Here is a 19,175-nt window from a genome sequence, read left to right on the forward strand (position 1 = left end):
TTATACATCCTGCGCACATTATTGAGTATATAAGATGACAGCATAGCACCCTATGTGAATGTACAAGACTGAGACGAATTAAGGCTAAAGGCATTATTTCTCTAAAAAGTGGTTAAATTGGGCTTATTTAAAAGAAAATTAGGGTTCAAAATACACAAATTTTTCACACCGTGTAAAACAGGAGGGAAAAGTCTTAAAGTTATTTTCTTTTTTACAGTAAAAGCAAAGAAACTTACAGATTTGACCTCACATCACTGTAGTTACTTTTGTAAAAATTATGTTTTCTGTCTTTCTTCTTTCTTAAACAACCAGAGTACTTTTTTTCGAGAACATCCTAATGGGAAAAGAATTGGCTGATTTTGGAACCAAAATGTTACTGATGTTAGGCAAGTTTTCTGTGATTCGTTTTGTCGTTTGTTATTTTTTAAAATTATTATCAACAACAACAACAACAACAACTACAACTACAGCTACAACTACAAAAACAACAAAAAAAAACAACAAGAACAACAACAACAACAACAACAACAACTATTTATTAGGCGCCTTTTTCGGAACGTAAGGTTGTCAAACAGGGATTAAAGAGCCATTTAAAAATAATAATAATAATAATAACAATAATAAAACAAACAAACAAACAAAAAAAAATAGAAAGTATTCATTTTGGAGAAAGCAAGATAGAGTTTTCTATCTTTAGCTAAATAGTTGTTCCTTCATTGGTACCATTAAGGAAAATCTTGTGTTACAGTTACATGTGTAAGAAAAGGAAGCACAAAAAGCTATCTCATCTCGTATTCGAAACCGTTTTTATGTATGCTTTTTGCCAATATTTCTTTCAGTCAGACAACTCATGCATTAAAATGATTTATTTTAAAATTCTTTTAGTTTTGGCATTCACATTCTTTAAGGCGTTCACATTCTTAAAGTTGGCATTCATGTCCTTTTTGTTTGGCATAAGGCTCCGTACAATTCAATGAGATAAGATTTCCATAAAACTTTTGGGTAATAACTACCCCTAACGGAGCTCACAGGTGGAAGCCGGGGAGGAGGGTGGGGCGACGAACGCAGCGCTTGCGGTAAAGAAAGAGAGTGAACAACTGCAAACCTGGACTTAAATAGGACGCTGAACAGGTGAGTTAACTGAACCGCCCTAGGGGAGAGTAACCAAGTAAAACACTGCTGAGTAATCTGCCTGAAAGGCGACCAAGGTCACTCATTTGTTGTTTCAACACTGATGTGTGAAATACCAATGAAGGAATTTTTTGGACAAAAAAAATGCACCCTGTCTTTATATTTTAATTTGATTCAAATGTAGTATAAATATAAAATATAAATGTTTAAAAATGTGTTTTTTTTAAAGAAAAAGATACAGAATAGCAGGTCCAATGTTTAATAGGCTGCGGATTCAAATGGATATGCTTCATAGACAACGATTAGAGCTCTTCTTATTGGGACAGAGAAACAGCCTTTTACTGTTTTTCTTTTTGAATCAATGTACCATTTAAGGGTCACTGTTGCAGGACCTATGTAGTTGAGTATGAAATGTTGAAGATTTTAGATACGAGTGCTTATTATGATGTAAAGCATGTTAAACATTTAATTTAAAAAAATGAATTTACACATTTGCAAGTTCTATGGGATCATACTAAAAATGTTGGCTTAACAGAGTAAATTCACTGGAATGACAGCAGGAATGAATTAATAAGCAGACTATATTTAAGATTCTTGAAGTTCTTTTTGATGAAAAGTCTGTTTGGTTAGTTCCCCTGATAGAACAAGAAATGTCTTCTGTCACTGTGGTTCTGATCCACAAACTGTAGAACTTATCAAAACCCCATACCAAACTGAGGCCATATCCTATCTATAAGTGACGTAATACAGAGCCTACTGGAATATATGCTTCAAGGTTGGGTTGTTTACTGTTCTTTTATGGAACCATCAGATATAGGACTCAGCTTTTTAGCTCCCCTGCCTCATGTTTTCCAGAAGGCAGCACATTTGGACTTACAGCAGACCAAGTGGAGCCATATTTAATCACTTTAAATTTCTTTTCTTTCCTTGGAAGGGTAAAAAGAAATCTTTGATGTTCAGAATACTGTTCTGGAAAACAAAAGGAGAAATCTACAAAGACTAAATCACATATGGAAAAATGCATTTACAGCTCATTATCCAGAAGTTAAGGATTGAGTCTTTCGATTTGATGGTAAAATCAAATTACTGTTTTATTTTTGTATTGAAATCTCTTAACACATGAGGGGTTAGGGATTTGGACTGAGGTACCCTCAAGCAGAATTGTTTGATCTCTAAAATGAAGGCAAAATCTTTGATTTGCTGCAGCACTTTGTGCCAGATTGGAGACGAAGTGATTGCATTACACTGAACAGACTGAGGAGGCAGCTCACCCACTCCTCCATCACAAAGACCCAAATCAAGCACTTTGACTAATGCCAGCACAGATGAAAGGGATGCCTGCAAACTCAGCTCCTTCATAACATATGAATTAAAAAGCAAAAACACCCGTTGCATAGTGAAATGTTGTCATTTGGTTGGGTTGAGCAAACACACCAGGTATTCTGAAATGCATGGCTTAAATGGGCAAACAACATGCTTTTAATCTCCCAGTGGTAATGAAAACAGCTTAGTGTTTTTAACAACATTGAAAAATCAACGTTTTACAAACTGTGTTAAGGATTAAAAAATTAATTCAGTAAAATTTAACCCTTGTGCTATCCTAGGCACTTTAACATTGGGGGTTGGGTCATCTAGACCCACTAGACAGTGCTCTGAACCTTTTTTCTTCAATGATTTGTGATCTTCACTGGTTTCCATGGATTACATGAAATCTTTCCACCTTTATCCACCTTTGTCATGGTAGGAATAACAGGTCAATGTAAGGGTGGGGTCATCTAAGATAGCACAAGGATTAAGGAAGCCTTAATCCTGTTTTTGGTGTTTTAACAATTGTTCTTGTGGCATTTTTCTCATGATGGAGGACATAGATAAAGAAAATTAAGCTTAAAATTGCATTTATGAGTATTTATTTATTCAAATTGTTTTAAATCAGGAGCAGATGAAAAAATGCAGTTTGAAAAAGGCTGTACTTGTGACAGAAGATACGCTGGGTGGGCAGCAAGCTCCCTGCTCCATTCTGATAAATCCACTTGCAGACAAATTCTTTGTCTGAGCAGGCATATGGCTATAAACTGTACGGCTGGATAGCTCCAATATTGCTCGCCATCTTTGTTGCACCGTTACTGCTAGATTGGGGGTTTGAGGGGCTGTAAGCTAGCAGAAAACAAGTAAACAGACAGCTCCCAGCAGCAGGGGGGGGGGGGGGGGGGGGGGGTCAGGTTGCTCCGCATCAGCAACTTCACTCACAATACATAGATGAATTACTGTCCTTCTGCAGAAACTATGTCCTCAAAACAACAGTTTTTAAAAAAGATTTTTGGTTAAAAACTGCATAATCATAATCAAAAGAGGACCACTGGGAACGCTTTTGCAATAAATTAAAAGATAAGTGGGGTAACTTCAAAACTGGGCTACATGGCCTGACCAAAAAACAGTAAAAAAGCACACATTGACATTGAACAATAACATCTTCACCTAACCCTTGTGCCCATCTTCACCTAACCCTTGTGCCATCTTAGATGACCCCACCCTTACATTGACTTGTTCTCCCTACCATGAAAAAGGTGGATAAAGGTGGAAAGATTTCATGTAATCCATGGACACCAGTGAAGATCACAAATCATTGAAGAAAAAAGGTTTAGCGCACTGTTTAGTGGGTCTAGATGACCCAACTCCCAATGGTAAAGTGCCTAGGATAGCACAAGGGTTAAACATTCTTGTTCGTTTTCCAATTTGTACTCCTGTTCTTTTTTCTCCTTCTTCTCGCAGCTGTGGACGGGCAAAAACCCTCCCCAATAATTCCACTTCCATTGTGGCTTTATTTGCAATATTTTTAGTTTTTTGTGCGCACTAGCATTTCTTTCTATTTGTAGTATTTATTTTATTTACAACATTATTTATTTTTATTTGCAGAGTTTCTTTTTATGTGCAATGTCTTTTTTTGTCAGCACAGTTACTTTTTTGCTGCAATGGTGGGTCTCACCACCGTACTTTTAACTAAAAAACGTTTTTTAACAAAAATTTGCAGCTTGAATCTCAAACTGTTTTGTAAATGAGCGACTGAAAAAGTACTCTCCCCCATCCCCCTCAGTTCCAATTAAATGCCTTATAGGCAGATTTAATTGGCAATAAATATGGATAACAGGAAAGCTAGAAGGGTATTTATTCAAAACATAACTTATTTATTACAATTCCAGCAAGACTGCCTTGACTTGAGATCAACATTGCTGTTCTTTTGTGACTTCATTAAACTAACAATATAAAGAAATGTCCTTTTTAGAATCAAGCGCAATAACAAAGTGTTTCATTTTCAGTACAAAGAAATGTGTTTAAAAAAACTGCATTCTGCAGCTAACTAAAACATTTGTTTCCTCAAAAGTTATATTGTAGAACAATAATGCAGGTGGACTTCAGGTTTATTTCGAAACTGCTTTAGATTTTATGTAAAGAAGTTATTTAATTGGTTAATAAATTCCAGTATTACAGTCTTGTAATTTGTCATTTTCAAAATACAATTAATTTATGAGTTTGAATCCACACAAAAAGGAAAAACAAAGTACGAGCAGTTTGATGAATATAGAAACAAGCATGTTTTAAAATGTAACCAAACCATTAAAAAATTATTAAATAATAAAGTTTTTCGTCAAACATGAATTTCGGACTCTAAAAGGCTGACAGTGTGAGGCCCTGAGTCGACTCTGATGCCCCCTACCCCAGAGTCTGAGACAACTGGAGAGGTGTTGGGGGTCCTTACAGTAAGGGAGGACAATGACGGTGAGAAAGTTGGTGTCATGGCTGACGGAGTAAGTCCTGTGTTTCTGCCCAAAGGCGAATAAGCATATTTGGGGAAAGAGGACTTCCTGCTCAGGCTCGGGACTCGCACTGGCTTACGTGGGGGAACAGTTCGAATGCCAGGCTGAGCTACTCCTGTTATTAGAGGAGGTGGATACATGAGGCAGATGGACTCTGCTGCCACGTCCTCGCGCCCCCCTTGAAGCTCCTCATCGGGAAGCATGCCTATATCTGTGAAAACTGAGGCCAGGTTTCGGAAGCATGGTTCCCAGTCCAGTAGATGGTCCCAGTAGTAGCTGCCCTGCAGCTGCTCTTCAAGGCACACAAGTGAAGACAACGAATCTGCAGAAGCTGAGGCTTGAGAAAAAGGGGCATACCCTTTTGTCCCCATGTTTTCTTCTAAGTCTTTCACCTTAAGGATTACAGGAAGTAGTCCCTCACCTCCTCCTTCCTCCTTAAAATGGTAGAGGCTTTCCGTGCTTGGCATGGCCATACCCAAACATTTATTAATGGCTAAAATATGTTCTGGCCCAACATCAATGGAGTGGCTGGAAACGTTATCTGCCAGTGGGGAAGTCTTTTGAATCCCAGTGGCCTGTGTGGCAGCCTCATCTGTTTTACGGCAAGGGAACTCATTGATCCACTTGATTTCCTGGTCCTCTGCTGTCTCTCCCTCTGCTGATCCACGGCCACTCGAGTCTGACTGACAGTAAGCATCCCTCTTCGAGACTAGGGTGTTAGGCTGAGTCACATCCTGCAGGGATATAACGCTTTGTGTTTGGCTGTCTGATTCACTGATTGAACCATGGCTGAGCTGTGCATCCAAACCATCCACCTTTCGATTGTTGGCTTCTTTAACTTTGTACCTGACAGTCAAGCAGACAAAGATGGAGAGCACAAGGAAGAACATGGCAAGTGGGATACTCAAAGTGAGCACATGTGCATGGAGGGGCATGCCGTAGAGGTCCTCTGCTGAGCTGGAGATATTGACATACACTAGGCAGGTTGCAGTCTTAGAGCCTGGTCTGGGGCTACCTGCAGAGACCACCAGCTCAACCCCATCCTCACCGCCATGGCCTCCTCTTCTACGATAAACTGGACCGGACACATAGATAGCACCAATCGTTTTGTTGATTGAGAAAAAAGGTGAAGAGTTAACAAGTGAATACTCCACCAGCCCATCCACACCTCCATCTTGGTCCACTGCCATCACAAAACCCACAATTTCTCCAGTTTTTATGTGTTCTGGCAGGAGGAAGTGGTATTTATTTTGGGCAAAGACAGGACTGAACTCATCCACTCCTTTGATGAGCACCTGCACTCTAGTTGTGGCTGTTTTGTCGCCTTTGTCTCTGGCCTCCACTACAAAGCAGTACACACTCTCTCGTTCATAATCAAAAGTCTGTCTGGTGTGGATGTCGCCGGTAAGTGGATCAATGGCAAAGGCTTCCTTCTTCTCAGGGTTGCCCCCGCTATAGTCCATGAAGCAAGGAGAAACAATAGAGTATGTGAGCTGGCCGTAGGAACCCAAGTCATTGTCAACAGCAAGGACAGAACATGTGTGAGTAAATGCTGGAAGGTTTTCCAGAACCGAACAGTTAACCGCAGGGAACATGAAGTATGGAGTATTGTCATTTTCATCTGACACTGTGATAAAAACAACTGCAAAAGACACTTTATGGTTTTCAGCCGCTTCACCGGCATCAGATGCTCTGATAGTTAAAGTGTATTTTGGGTCTTGTTCATAGTCAAGTGAGTGGTTGATCAGCAAAAGGCCAGTGTGAGGGTCAAGGTTTAGGTGACCCTTATTGTTTCCAGCAATGATGTCGTACCGCACCAGGCCGTTGATTCCCAGGTCAGGGTCCTGAGCACTAACCTGCAGCAGACTGGTACCTATCTGGCTGTTTTCGCTCACCTGTGCGTGGTACTCTGTGCTGGAAAAGATTGGGGCATTGTCATTGCAGTCTGTCACCGTTACTCGGACGACCGCCGAGCTGTTCAGCGGAGGTATCCCTCGATCAGAAACACTCACTGTTAGCTCGTAGCTCTCTGTTGTTTCACGGTCCAAGGGGTTACACAGGACGAGCCTTCCAACATTTTTCATCTGATTTTCAACTGCGGCCATGTTCACCTCCAAACAAAACCGTGTCTCTTCATTTCCCCCAGTGATAGCGTAGTCCAAATGTGTATTGTCCTGACTCCAGTCTTTGTCCTCTGCAGACAAAGTGAGGAGGGTGGTGTCCGTGGATGTGTCTTCTGGCAGAGTGAGTGTGTAGACGTCCTGGGGAAAGAGTGGTTCATGGTCATTGGAGTCCAGGATCAGCACATCAATGGAAGCCACAGTGGAGCGAACAGGATCCCCGCCATCTCGCGCCTCAACCAGAAGATGGATCGGATTGGTATTTGTAATGGCCTTTAAGGGCTTGCTTGTAAAAACAGAACCTGAAAAATAAAATATTCAGAGTTAATGAAATGTCTGGTAACATGTTTTCTTACCAGGTACACATATAATTATTCTTTTGTACAAAAAGATTCAGTTTATTTTTTCTAACTTGTTTGGCTAGTACTAAATTCTTAAACAAACAGAAACAACAAACAACAAATATTACATGAATTAAAATAAATCTTATGTCTAACAACTATTGAGAGATGCAGAGTGTCCCATTCATCTACCTTTAACATACATTTTCAAAGATTGTACCTGCTATATTATTTTCTGTGCCTTCATAAGCTGCCAGTTCGTGTGGCGATTAAAACCCGATAATCTGATAACGATCAGATGACATCACTTCCTGGGCTTTAAACTCTTTGTTTTCAGATCTGGGACTTTCACATCAAAATTAACAAATGTGGAAACTTCCTGTGGTGACGGTTACAGGCAGCAGCAGAGCAAAAGAGTAAAATAGTTTCACTTTCTCTCGCACCGTCTCTGATCTACATGGCAAGCTTTTGGTCAGCACATGATGTTACACTTGTGTTAAAAAAGGTAATAAAAGGATCAGTTGAGCTTTAACTAGAGTGTAGACATGATGGATTGGAGGTGTGGCTCATTAAACTTCATTCAGATGATGTAGGTCTATGTACTTCATCTTAACTTCTTAACTTAATTAACAGCTTTTATGACTGTAACTCAAGGTTCTGCTGCTGTGACATGTTTACAGTAAAAAGATTTTCACAAAATGTTTTTAGACTACGTCATCAGGACAATCTAGGCAAACAAAAGTACCGGTAGGTTCATGGTCATGCTGGGGAATTTTAAATGGAGTGATGTGTCAATCTAGAAAGACTCAGTTAAAGGTACAAAACTAGCAACAAGTACTTTTGATTATAAACTGGAATGAATCCTGTCATCGAAGAGTAAACAAATTACAAACAGCAAAGAAGAGAAGGTACAGTTAAATGGGACATTAAAGCTTAATTTAAAAATTTGAATTGGGTATTATAAATCTCATTTGTGTATTTGAGTCCCCTTTGAAACAAACATGGAAAGACTACTGTTCATGTAGTTTATTATTGATGATGATGTATAATATCTTCTTTTGTCCATTCCAACAACAACAAAAAAAGAATTAATAGTAATACATCGTGATGCTGAACTGTGAGGACATCAGTTCTTTTTTAAATGAAGTGTTTTGGATGACATACAGGTCAGAAGCAGAGCTGCAGTCTCATACAAACAAGTTTTCTTTTCTATTATAATCTAACAAAAAAAGTCAAGATTTGCATATGATCTGTATACTTTATATATTATAATCTAACAAAAAAAAATCAAAATTTGCATATGATCTGTATACTTTATAATGTATATTTAGGTCAGCATTTCCTTGAAAACTCATACTTTGGTGCATATTTAAACTAAAGTATGGTCCCAAATGCTATTTTTACTTTCAAACACTATTGCAAAATACAAAAAACAGAATAAGATTGGGTTGTGTTGGGGTTTTCTATAGTAAAAATAACAATGCGTAGATAGAGATCAGTAAAATATCAATTAGTTAAGGTAAATTTATTTAATCTATTTAGACATAATTATGATTTTACAGTACCCTAGAACAAATACACATTCTATTTAATTTACTGTAAACAACTAAAGTGACTAATTCAAATTCAAGATTTAAATACTATATTTTCCTAATCCTACAGATAAATATAAAGTACCCAGGAGTAATGTAGAAATTTCTGTGCTTGTTAGATCTCACAGTGTATCATCATGTTCTGTGTAATACTTCCTGAATGGACTCCATGTGTGGACTGTAGTAGGAGCAATTTACTTGTTGGATGACATCAAAGACTTTGACAGTCCCGTTACTTATTCCACTTCACAGCCACTTAAGCTGGTGGAAATGATGACCACATGCGTTTCAGCACAGAGAAGGAGAGGAGACCACTTCACAGAAAATCAAATATTACCTTTTTGGATTTCAGACAAAAGTTTTTTTTTTTTTCCGAAAGCATTCATGTAATTTCCAGTAATAGAGGGTGCAGACAATTTTCTCTTTAATATTGAATTTGAAGCTCGGAGATGATAGGAGACAATTTTGAGTGAATATGACGTGTTGAGTAGAGCTGGTTTAGTTTCAGCTCAGCAGGAGTTATCTTCTTTTCAAGCTTTTGGGCTTTATAGTGTGGGGTAAGACTGAGGCCACGGCTCCTCTGAAGCTCTTTTTCAGTCACTTCTGAAATCTTCTTATTTCACAACTCATGATTAAAACGTGATTAAAACCCCCACTAATTTCACAAAACCTAAAATATACAACAGAAAAAAATTACCAAGTACTCAGGTGCTGAAAGCTTTTCATAAAAAATGTTTCTGTGCCCTCTCATTTCACTTTTTTTTGTAAATTTCTTTTTATTATTTTTAAACACATGAACAAAGTTTGAAGCATTGAAACATTATATATTGAACGAAAAACAAAAGAAAAGAAAAACTCAATATAAGGAGGTATGTAGAGTTTTTCAGGTTGAATTTTTTTCCTTTCCAGGATTCTGAACACAAAGTTCACTACATGTCATAACCTTTTTTTGTTTTGTACATATACCATTTTTCCCAGTCCTTCAGAAATTGTTCTTCCTTTATTTTTAGTTTGTATGTAAGTTTCTCATTTTTTTGGATTTCTTCCACAATATACATCCATTGGTTGTGTGTTGGTCCTTCAGCCTTCTGCCAGTTCTTAGTTATGGCTTTCTTTGCTGCCACAAGAAGAGCTTTTACTAGATTTTGGTCAGTTTTATGTACAGTTCCCTTTAAGTAACCCAGATACATCACAAGACATGTTTGGGGTATTTTATACCTGAGTGTTTCACATACAGCTGAGTGGATGATGTCCCAGAAGAGCTTTATTTTCTCTCATTCCTAAAAAATATGTGTTTGATTTGAATCCCTATCCATGCAAATTGCTTTGTTTTAATTAGTTTGCCCTTTCTCACCATTTTTGTGACTGCATAGTGGTTTGGTGAAATTTCCACATATCGTCCCACATCTCCTCTGAGATTTTTCCTCTCAAATCCTTTTCCCATTTTGCTTTGACATATAGAGTTGACCCCACTTTTGATTTGAAACAGATAAAACCTTGGGTACATTTTTACTGTAGGCCTGTTTAAATGTCTTAATTATTGGGTGTATTTTGTGCTCCTCTGTTTTGATTTGCTTTTCATAGTAGTCTCCCAAATTTTGTCTAAACTAAAAATGCAAAATAATATCACTTTTGTGCCATATGCACATATGCTCTACGATTACCAACTTTCTTTCATCAGGTCTGGAACAACTTTGTAAACCATCAAACAGTTCAGTACCTGTGTCTGGTTGTATGTAAAAGCCTTGCAAGGGGGATGATAGAAGTCTATAGGTGATCTTTCCGTTGAGTCCAGAATCTCGGTCGGTGGCTGACACTGTCAGAACTAAGGTTTCTGCTGAGGCCAGTTCTGACATTTCCACCTTTAAAAAACACATCAAGAGTCAATTTAAAAAAATACCAGCTCATTCTAGTAGACCTTTAAGGGTCAGGCTAATGAAGCCTGAAGTGTTAAGATCTACGATACTGTTATTAACTTAAAATTAAAATTTCAACAAACAGAAATTGTATAGCTTCAACTCTATTGGTACGTGTTAATCCGTATGTTATTTATACCTTGTAGGAAACTTGTGTGAAGACTGGAGCATTGTCATTCACATCAAGCACTTGAACTTTGACCTCTCCAGAGGTGTGGTGGATGGAGTCAGAGGCCCACACTTTCAGAGTGTACTCTTTCTGTGCCTCATGGTCCAGAGCTTGGGTCAGGGTGATGAGCCCTGTGTAACGGTCGATGGTAAAGGGAGCGCTGCTGCTGCTATTCTCTGAGAAGCTGTAGGTTATAGCCGAATTCAGGTCAACGTCGTTCGCAGCCACCTGTGTGACTATGCTTCCTGCAGGTAGATCTACGGAGAGAGTTAGTGTGTTACTTCAGGCGCTTTGTGTACACAAGCTTCACAAGAGACTCACTCTCAGCTATGACTGCAGGATCCATGGCTGGGATGACGGGGCTGTTGTCATTGACATCCACCACTTGGACCCTAACAGTGGCAGTGCTGCTGAGTGGAGGAGTCCCTTTGTCTGATGCCTGCAGAACCAGCCTGTAATGCACACATAAAAAAAATGCAAATCCAAATCTTTGCACATTTTTTTTCTTATGTTACCTAAAAAAGTGAAGCGATATTATTTAACATTAGCTAGTAGTCATATGGCTGCACTGTGGCAGAGTGGACCCCAAAATGAATTCAGCGGGTTTGGAAAATGGATGGATAAAAAAATCCATCCATCCACCTTCTTAACCTACTGTATGCCTTTTGGGGTCACGAGTTTGGCGAAGGCGGGGTACACCCTGGAAAGTTTGCCGGTTTGTCGCAGGGCCACATAATCACTCCATGCACACGTGCACACTTTAGAGTAACCAATTAACCCAAGGAGCATGTTTTTGGCCTGTGGGAGGAAGCTAGACTGGCCGGAGACAACATGCAAACTCCACACAGATAGGTCCCAGCCAGGATCTGAACCAGAGCTTCCTTGGGTGAGGCAAGACCACTTTGCCATTGTGCAGCCCTGCATAGGACATACAGCATGTGCATATTTAGTTTGGGTAGGTCATAATTATTATTTTTTTAACTGTAGAGTTTACTTCTTTAGGCAGTTTGCTTTGTTTGGCAGTTTACGGCAGCTTGGTCCACACCTGAACAAGAACAAGAAAACTCTGCTCCATCTGAGAGCAAGGGTCTAAATGTGCTCACACGTGAACCTCGGTTAACTTCAGCGTAAATGCAGAAGGACTATCCCAACAACCAAAGAGCAGCAGCTAACTGGCGTAGGATAGAAAAACAAGCCCAAATGTAAACATGAATTGGAGCAAGACTCTAAAATATTGAAAGACTTCTCATCCCAGTGTGATGAAGAAGAGGTAAAAGAGCCTTTGCTTATAGTCAGAGGACTAGCAAAATAACTGTGTTGTCTCCTTTGTGCTTTTTCTATTCTGGTATGAGCTTGTTTTGAACAATAGTGTCTGTTTAGCCCTTGTGCTATCCTAGATGACCCCACCCTTACATTGACGTGTTCTCCCTACCATGACAAAGGTGGATAAAGGTGGAAAGATTTCATGTAATCCATGGACACCAGTGAAGATCACAAATCATTGAAGAAAAGGTTCAGAGCACTGTCTAGTGGGTCTAGATGACCCAACTCCCAATGTTAAAGTGCCTAGGATAGCACAAGGGTTACGAGTGTAGAGTCAAAAAAAGAAAGGTAAACAAATATGAACTGAATTCACTGGATTTTGTTGGTCTGAAAGCAGCCAGAAAACATTAACTTCAATTTTTAATTTATTTTATCAATTTATCTTTTATCCCAATTCTTCTGGGGGAAGTTTTTTTAATCAGCGACACATCCACCCAACTGACACCTTGTAGCAAAATTTTAATTTTCGCTTTTCCTGTTCTATTTGGTCAATTTTGTATTACAACATAAGGAAAGAGAATATTGTAACAGTTTATATGGTAACTTCTTTGGGTTAGTTCCCCAGACTTAAACACAAGACAAAAATGTGTTCTGGACCTTGCTGACCACAGCTCATTTCTCAAGATGGCTGACATAAATCCCTTGTGCAGTCTGGGGCTAAAAGAGGACCAGAAAAGGAAATCTGTCTCACATGTCTGCACTGTGCCACGGCTCACTGAACCTCAAAGGAACTGAGGCACTCATCAGCTGAACGGCCTTCACAGAAGAAATGTAGCCACCCAAAACTAAATGTAAATTATTCCACGCCTGTGCATCTGCAGCATCTGCTGAACATTAGAGGGATCAGTGCAGATTAATGCCAGCCGCTCATCAGGATCAATACATTCATCTCATTCACGGGTGAAGGGGATTTCAAGTCAGCATCCCAAACTGTTACTTGTTGTGGTGAGGCCCAGCCGGTCTCTAGGGAGTACGACTACTGCTTAACCTTTTATGTTATCTATTCAGACGTATCTGTGAGTTGGAAACAGATTTATGTAGAAAGTGGCCCTCTACTGACCCATTAGCAAGAATAATGTGGCGAAACATGGTTTACACTAAATGTTGGCCCTGGAACAAAGATGCTTTGTGGCTTTCTACCATAAAACACACATTTCTTTCATGCATTTCTGCTAGAATTTGACCAAGCCCCCACATTCCAGGAAATTCCACATTGTTGCAGTTTCACCAAAAGACCACTAGAGGCAGGCCACTAAAGGGAGCTTTTCTTCAGTGACTCCCATACTAAAATGTCTAACTATACACCTAAAACAAACATGTTTTGGTGTCCGAAGCATCTCTAAAGTTTGCTGCTTTAGTTATTATTTATGATCATTCTGATGCTACGTACACACCGGGCATGCAACCTTGGTGTTTAGTCCATGGTGTTCACACTGGACAAGCAAGGAGGGGCTTCTTCTTCCTTTTCTTTTCGTACTGTTTACTAGCTCATGTCTGCCACCTACAGTAGGAAGAGATTTAATGGTGCGAAATGTGGAAGCAATGCAAATCTTGTTAATCATGCTCCAGGCGTTTTTTTCACAGCTCTTTTCCAATATATCAAAGACTTGGGGTCATATAATTCCAGCTGGGCACAAACTACAATAATTAATTTCTCCTCTATGATAAATTTTCAAATTATTGGTACCTCTGTAAATTGAAAGGGATGCTACCTACCGGTCACTACTAAATTCGAGTCCATGATTGGTCAAAGTTGGACCTGATTTTTACTTTCAATGGCTGCCTGTTTTGTATGTAGAGCCCCAAAATAGTAGTAAAAACTTGCATAGTTACACAGGAACGCTGAGTTTTGTGCGCGTTTTGCACACAGAAGGCAGTATGAACGTAGGTTGAGAGGGTTGATTTTTTAAACAAGCTAATCCTAGAGCTCAAACTTGCACATAGACTGTGTTATGGTCTTTTGATTGCCCAGTAGGTTGATCAAAGGGTGACATTCCATTCCCACTTAAGGTTTCATTTTCACTGAACAGAGATTAAAAACCTGACCTGATCTCCATGCAAATAATCTAAATAAATCTCATTGCATGTAAAACAGGCTTACTTGTAAGAAGAGGTGATCTCCCGATCTAGAGCAACGTTAGTAGCAAGGATGCCTCCCAGAGAGTCCAAAATAAAAGCGCCATTATTGTTCCCGGACAGGATGGAGTATTCGATCTGTCCATTCACACCGCTGTCTGCGTCTGATGCAAACACCTGTTCAGAAGTGAGGAAAACAAACCACAGACTCACAATGACAGGTCCATTTTTAAAAGTCAAATGCTCTTTTCAATATAGTTTACCTGCATGATATAGGTGTTGAGCACTTGGCCCTCCCAAACAGAGGTTTTATAGCTGCTGTGTTCAAACTGTGGTGCGTTGTCATTGATGTCCAGCAGTGTGATGGAGACCCTGCAGTAAGCCGTCTGCAGTCCACTGTCACCCAGAACCACCAGCTGCATGTGAGGGTCCACCTCAAAGTCCAAGTAGTTGTCTTTCTGAACACGGATGTCCCCTGAAGCGGAAATAAACATTTCCGATGAGTTTTTTTTTTTTTTTTTTTTTTTTTTTTGCAATCCATGATACTAGTTGCTTTTCTTCATCTTTTTATATTTTATTTTTTAGGGCAGAAATAATTATTCCCAGCAAGGCTTAGGGAGGGTGTCTCCCTGAAACACACATCACTTTTTTATTTTCTCAATGAAGAGTTTTTACTATCTGATCACTCTATGGTTCAGTCAGGTTCACAGTCAAACCAGCAATAAATGCAGATAAAGTCAAGGCTAGAATACAAACATCTAAAACCCCAGCCAGCATCACCCAAGGTAAACCACTGCTGTATTAGGTTTTTGTGTCACCAAAAACAATTTTAAAGCCCAGAACTTGATCAAAAAAAATGCTTCAGGTGTTTAAAACAACATTCAAAAAACTAAACTAGGGAAAAGAGCCTTCTGATTTGTGAAGGAGAATAATCACTAACCTCAACATCAAGGCAGCATATTTAATCGCAATCCCAATTTTACATCACATTTATATCTATACAGACATGGATTACTGCCTTTGTTTTTAAGTTTAGACTATCTTTATTTGTTGTGTTTTGCTGCACTTTATTAAGTCTATTATTTTCTCTGAAATATGTTTTTTAAGTGTTATGCATTTCTGAGGTGTTATGGCATATGTAGTTAATTTTAGGCATACCATATATATCGGCGGTTTCAGCTCTAGATAACTGTTGAAGGAGGAAATATTCCAGGTGTTTGAGATAAATCTGAATGAATCCATAAATGAATAAAGTGGTTTTTCCAGAGAATATCATAGGAAATTAAGAGGATTAAAGGTAGAAGATGATACTGTAGAAAAAGATTTAGTGTACATGATGGGATATTGCAAAAAAATTATAAAAAAAAATGCTGAGAATGAACAGCCAGAATTTCTTTTGCCATGTTTTCACCTGTGTGACGGTTGATGGAGAAAATGTGATTCTCATTGCCGCTGAATATGGAATATGTGATCCTCTGGGAATTGATTGTTTGGTCCCTGGCCTCCACTTTTGCAATCCAAGTCCCTTTAGAAGATGAAAAGTTAAAAAAAAATCACCACAGTTGTAGTTTCTTGAATACTAGTCAAAAGTAAAGCCACAGGAGAATAAAATTATACCTGCTCTGCTGTTCTCCTTCACAGAAACGTTGTACACCATGTTTGTGAACTGGAGTCCCTCGTGCTCTCCTTTCAGATGGATCAGAACCAGGCAGTTGGAGGTCAGAGCAGGATTTCCTCTGTCTGAAACCACAACCTGCAGCCTCCTCCCTGAGAATCCTGCTCTAACTCTCCTCCTCAGAGAGATCTCTCCAGACTCACTGTTGATGTCAAACAGATTCTCCTCATCGTACAGCCTGAACTCCACTGTCCCATTCTCCCCCTCATCTCCATCAGTCGCAGTCACTGTGGTCAGTATCTGATTTGGTGGCGTCCTTGTGGACACCCATGCATCGAAGGGGTTCTGATCACAGATGGGGATGTTATCATTGACGTCCTCGACCTGTATGCTGACGGACACCACAGAGCTCAGCGGCCCCTGAGAGCAGCTGTCAGAGGCCACCACTCTGAGCGTGTACTGAGCCCTGCTCTCTCTGTCCAGAGACTTGGTAGTTCGGATCACTCCGGTGAAGGCGTCGATGGAAAAGGCGCCCTGGTTGCCGTCCTCTGTCAGGGAGTAGGTCACATCCCCGTTGGGGCCTTCGTCTGGGTCAAAGGCGCTGACACGCAGGACCTCGCTTCCAGCTGAGAGGCCCTCCACGACAGAGGCACGGTAGCTCCTAAAGCTGAAGGAGGGGGAATTGTCGTTCTGGTCCAGCAGCACCAGCTCAAGCTGGGTAGTGGAGCTCAGTGGGATTGGACCAGAGTCCAGGGCCTTTATTGTGAGAGTATAATTTTCTGTTTCCTCCCGATCAAGAACCCGAGTGCTGCTAATGGCACCGGTCTGACTGTTAACAGTGAACAAACCCTCGTAGTCCTCACCTACAGATGTTGAATAAGGAAAAAAAAGAATACTTTTATTTATTTTCATAATAAATTGTATCCCAAAATATTATAAAAACTGTTAAACAAACACAACTCTTGTGTAGGATTCTAAAAAAATATATCCAGAGACCCAAATCTGCAGCAACAGGAATTCCCTACCTAATAGGGAGTAGTAGATGGTGCTGTTTTCTTCCTGGTCTGGGTCAAAGGCCTGAGCTGTGTGGATGACCCCAGGAAGAAGGTTTTCTGGCAGGCGGATGGTGAAGGAGGACTGCATGAAGACTGGAGGGTTGTCGTTATCATCCAGGACAGAGCACAGAACTGTGGCTGTACCCGAAAGTGGCCGCAAGCCGCTGTCCCGAGCCTGAACTGCAGATGGGAATTTGAAAAACAAACAAACAAACAAATCAGACATTTTTAGCAGAAAAGGAGACTATGCTCCTGGAATATGTGAGGAATGAAAAACTGCTGGGCCTATTTACACTGACGTTGAATTTAATATGCAAAACCACCAAGAAAACTACTCTAAAACAAAATGAGATTAATAAACTGATAAACTGTCAACATCAGCATCCATTTTTCATCCATTTTCAACTTTCATTCTGAATCCATCTGTGTCAAATCAGTTGCCACATATTTCAGTGTTTCCAAGAAGCCCTCTGTGATTCTAGCAGTACTTTAGCATGCCCGGGCTTTCCTGTCATTACTTTTTATTATTGGATTTAATTGTTCGTCATACTGGTGACTGCACAAATATTGTGATAAACCATCTGAAAGCATTTTTAATCACTACCCACTGCTGGCGAGGCTGCGTGTAATTACTGTGTGTAAGCAAACACAACAGCAGAGCGAGGAGGGTGCGGGAGGCAGAGGTTGGATAACACAGTTTAGGCCTTTAAACTTCACATAAATCAATCTGCTGAATAATTCTGGCCTCCTGCAGAAGCAGACGTTAAAGTCTTTATGACTTTGGCTATGAAGCAGGAAAAGAGCATTTGCAGAATGGGAAACAGAGCGATGTGGGGTAGTGAAGAAAGTTTGTGCTTGAGAATGCAGATGACTATAATCAAAGTTCAAATCCACAAAACCTCCAGCTGATAGATTCAGTCTTTTCAAACCATATTGATGAGAGATGCCAAAAATTTAGGTCTGTCATGATTTCTTTTACAGACATTCCACTTGCTTGCCTCCCAAAGGCAAATGATTATTCAATTAAATCTTCTAAGGCCTCCTAACATCCCATAATGAAATCCAGTTCACAGCCCCTTGAGACTGAAATGCAACAGGATGATTTTTGAAGTCTTTATATTGTGCGAGGGGCTTTACCTCTAAGCATGAAGTGTGAATGCTGTTCTCTGTCCAGGCGGGAGTTGGTGGTGATCACACCTGAGTACGGGTTGATGCTGAACAGCTCATAGCCAGGACCGGGCAGCAGACTGTACCACACCACAGCGTTTTCCTCTGGAGGGGGACACACACGACTGGTATCAACACACAAGTAACTCTCTAATGCAAGTCATTTTTCTACTGTTATGATTAATAAATAGATAAAACCTCTTTGAACATTAAAAAAAATGGTCTCATAAGAGAACTGTCCAGGGTTTACCCCATCCCAGTGACCCTGAATGGGACTAGAGTTCATTTTTTGCTATCACTGGGGGATTTGAAACTTTCAAATTTGAACGATCAAATTAGAAAAATCACATGTTCCCTTTAAGACTTAACCTTATGTTGTTGTTGTTGTTTTTTTTTTTACAATAAATGATTAGTTGAGAGCAGCATTTGTTTGAAAGCTCATGCGAACCTGAAGACCAAACAACTGAAGTCTGCTTTGCCTTTTAAATAATTGTCTTGAACTAGTTTTATTTTGTAAAACTTGGCTTCTTTCAGCGGTGAGGGATGCAGATGGACTGTCCAGCCCATGAAAAGTTTTGATCTGTTCTAAATACAGGCGATTTTGCTCCCAAATGAGCATCTTTTTTAACTGTGTGACATTAGCCCACTCATGGCTTTTCCTAAAAGTGCAGTGTGAAAACTGTCCCAAACTAGATGCAGGTGTGAAACCGTTTTTTGGCACTTAGAGGCTTTTCAAAGGCTGTCTGCTGGCCTGTAGTAATGGGAAAACTGCTTTCCACAGATGCCTCATGACCATGTGACTGCGCTAAGTTTTTATAAGCATAAAAAGCTCTGCACAAACACAAGACCTTCAGAAAA

General features: G+C 39.8%; 1 protein-coding gene across 2 annotated transcripts in view; it reads right to left on the reverse strand.

The window, feature by feature from the left end:
- Window positions 1–4,546: 4,546 nt before the first annotated feature.
- The window catches only part of LOC144990969 (protocadherin-23-like), a 36,612-nt gene continuing 21,983 nt past the window's right edge, over window positions 4,547–19,175 (reverse strand). For both annotated transcript variants that reach the window (XM_078944464.1, XM_078944456.1), the window contains exons 11-20: window positions 18,288–18,422; window positions 17,121–17,330; window positions 16,098–16,958; window positions 15,892–16,005; window positions 14,744–14,955; window positions 14,506–14,657; window positions 11,403–11,533; window positions 11,052–11,338; window positions 10,717–10,858; window positions 4,547–7,365 (exon numbers count right to left, since the gene is read on the reverse strand). In XM_078944464.1, coding sequence (XP_078800590.1) covers window positions 4,775–7,365; window positions 10,717–10,858; window positions 11,052–11,338; window positions 11,403–11,533; window positions 14,506–14,657; window positions 14,744–14,955; window positions 15,892–16,005; window positions 16,098–16,958; window positions 17,121–17,330; window positions 18,288–18,422 — 4,835 coding nt within the window. In that variant the 3' untranslated portion in view covers window positions 4,547–4,774. The remainder of the gene's footprint in view (window positions 7,366–10,716; window positions 10,859–11,051; window positions 11,339–11,402; window positions 11,534–14,505; window positions 14,658–14,743; window positions 14,956–15,891; window positions 16,006–16,097; window positions 16,959–17,120; window positions 17,331–18,287; window positions 18,423–19,175) is intronic.

The sequence above is a fragment of the Oryzias latipes genome, chromosome 1, assembly GCF_053564925.1.
Source record: "Oryzias latipes strain Hd-rR chromosome 1, Olatipes_Hd-rR_3.1".
In the NCBI taxonomy this organism is placed as follows: Eukaryota; Metazoa; Chordata; class Actinopteri; order Beloniformes; family Adrianichthyidae; genus Oryzias; species Oryzias latipes.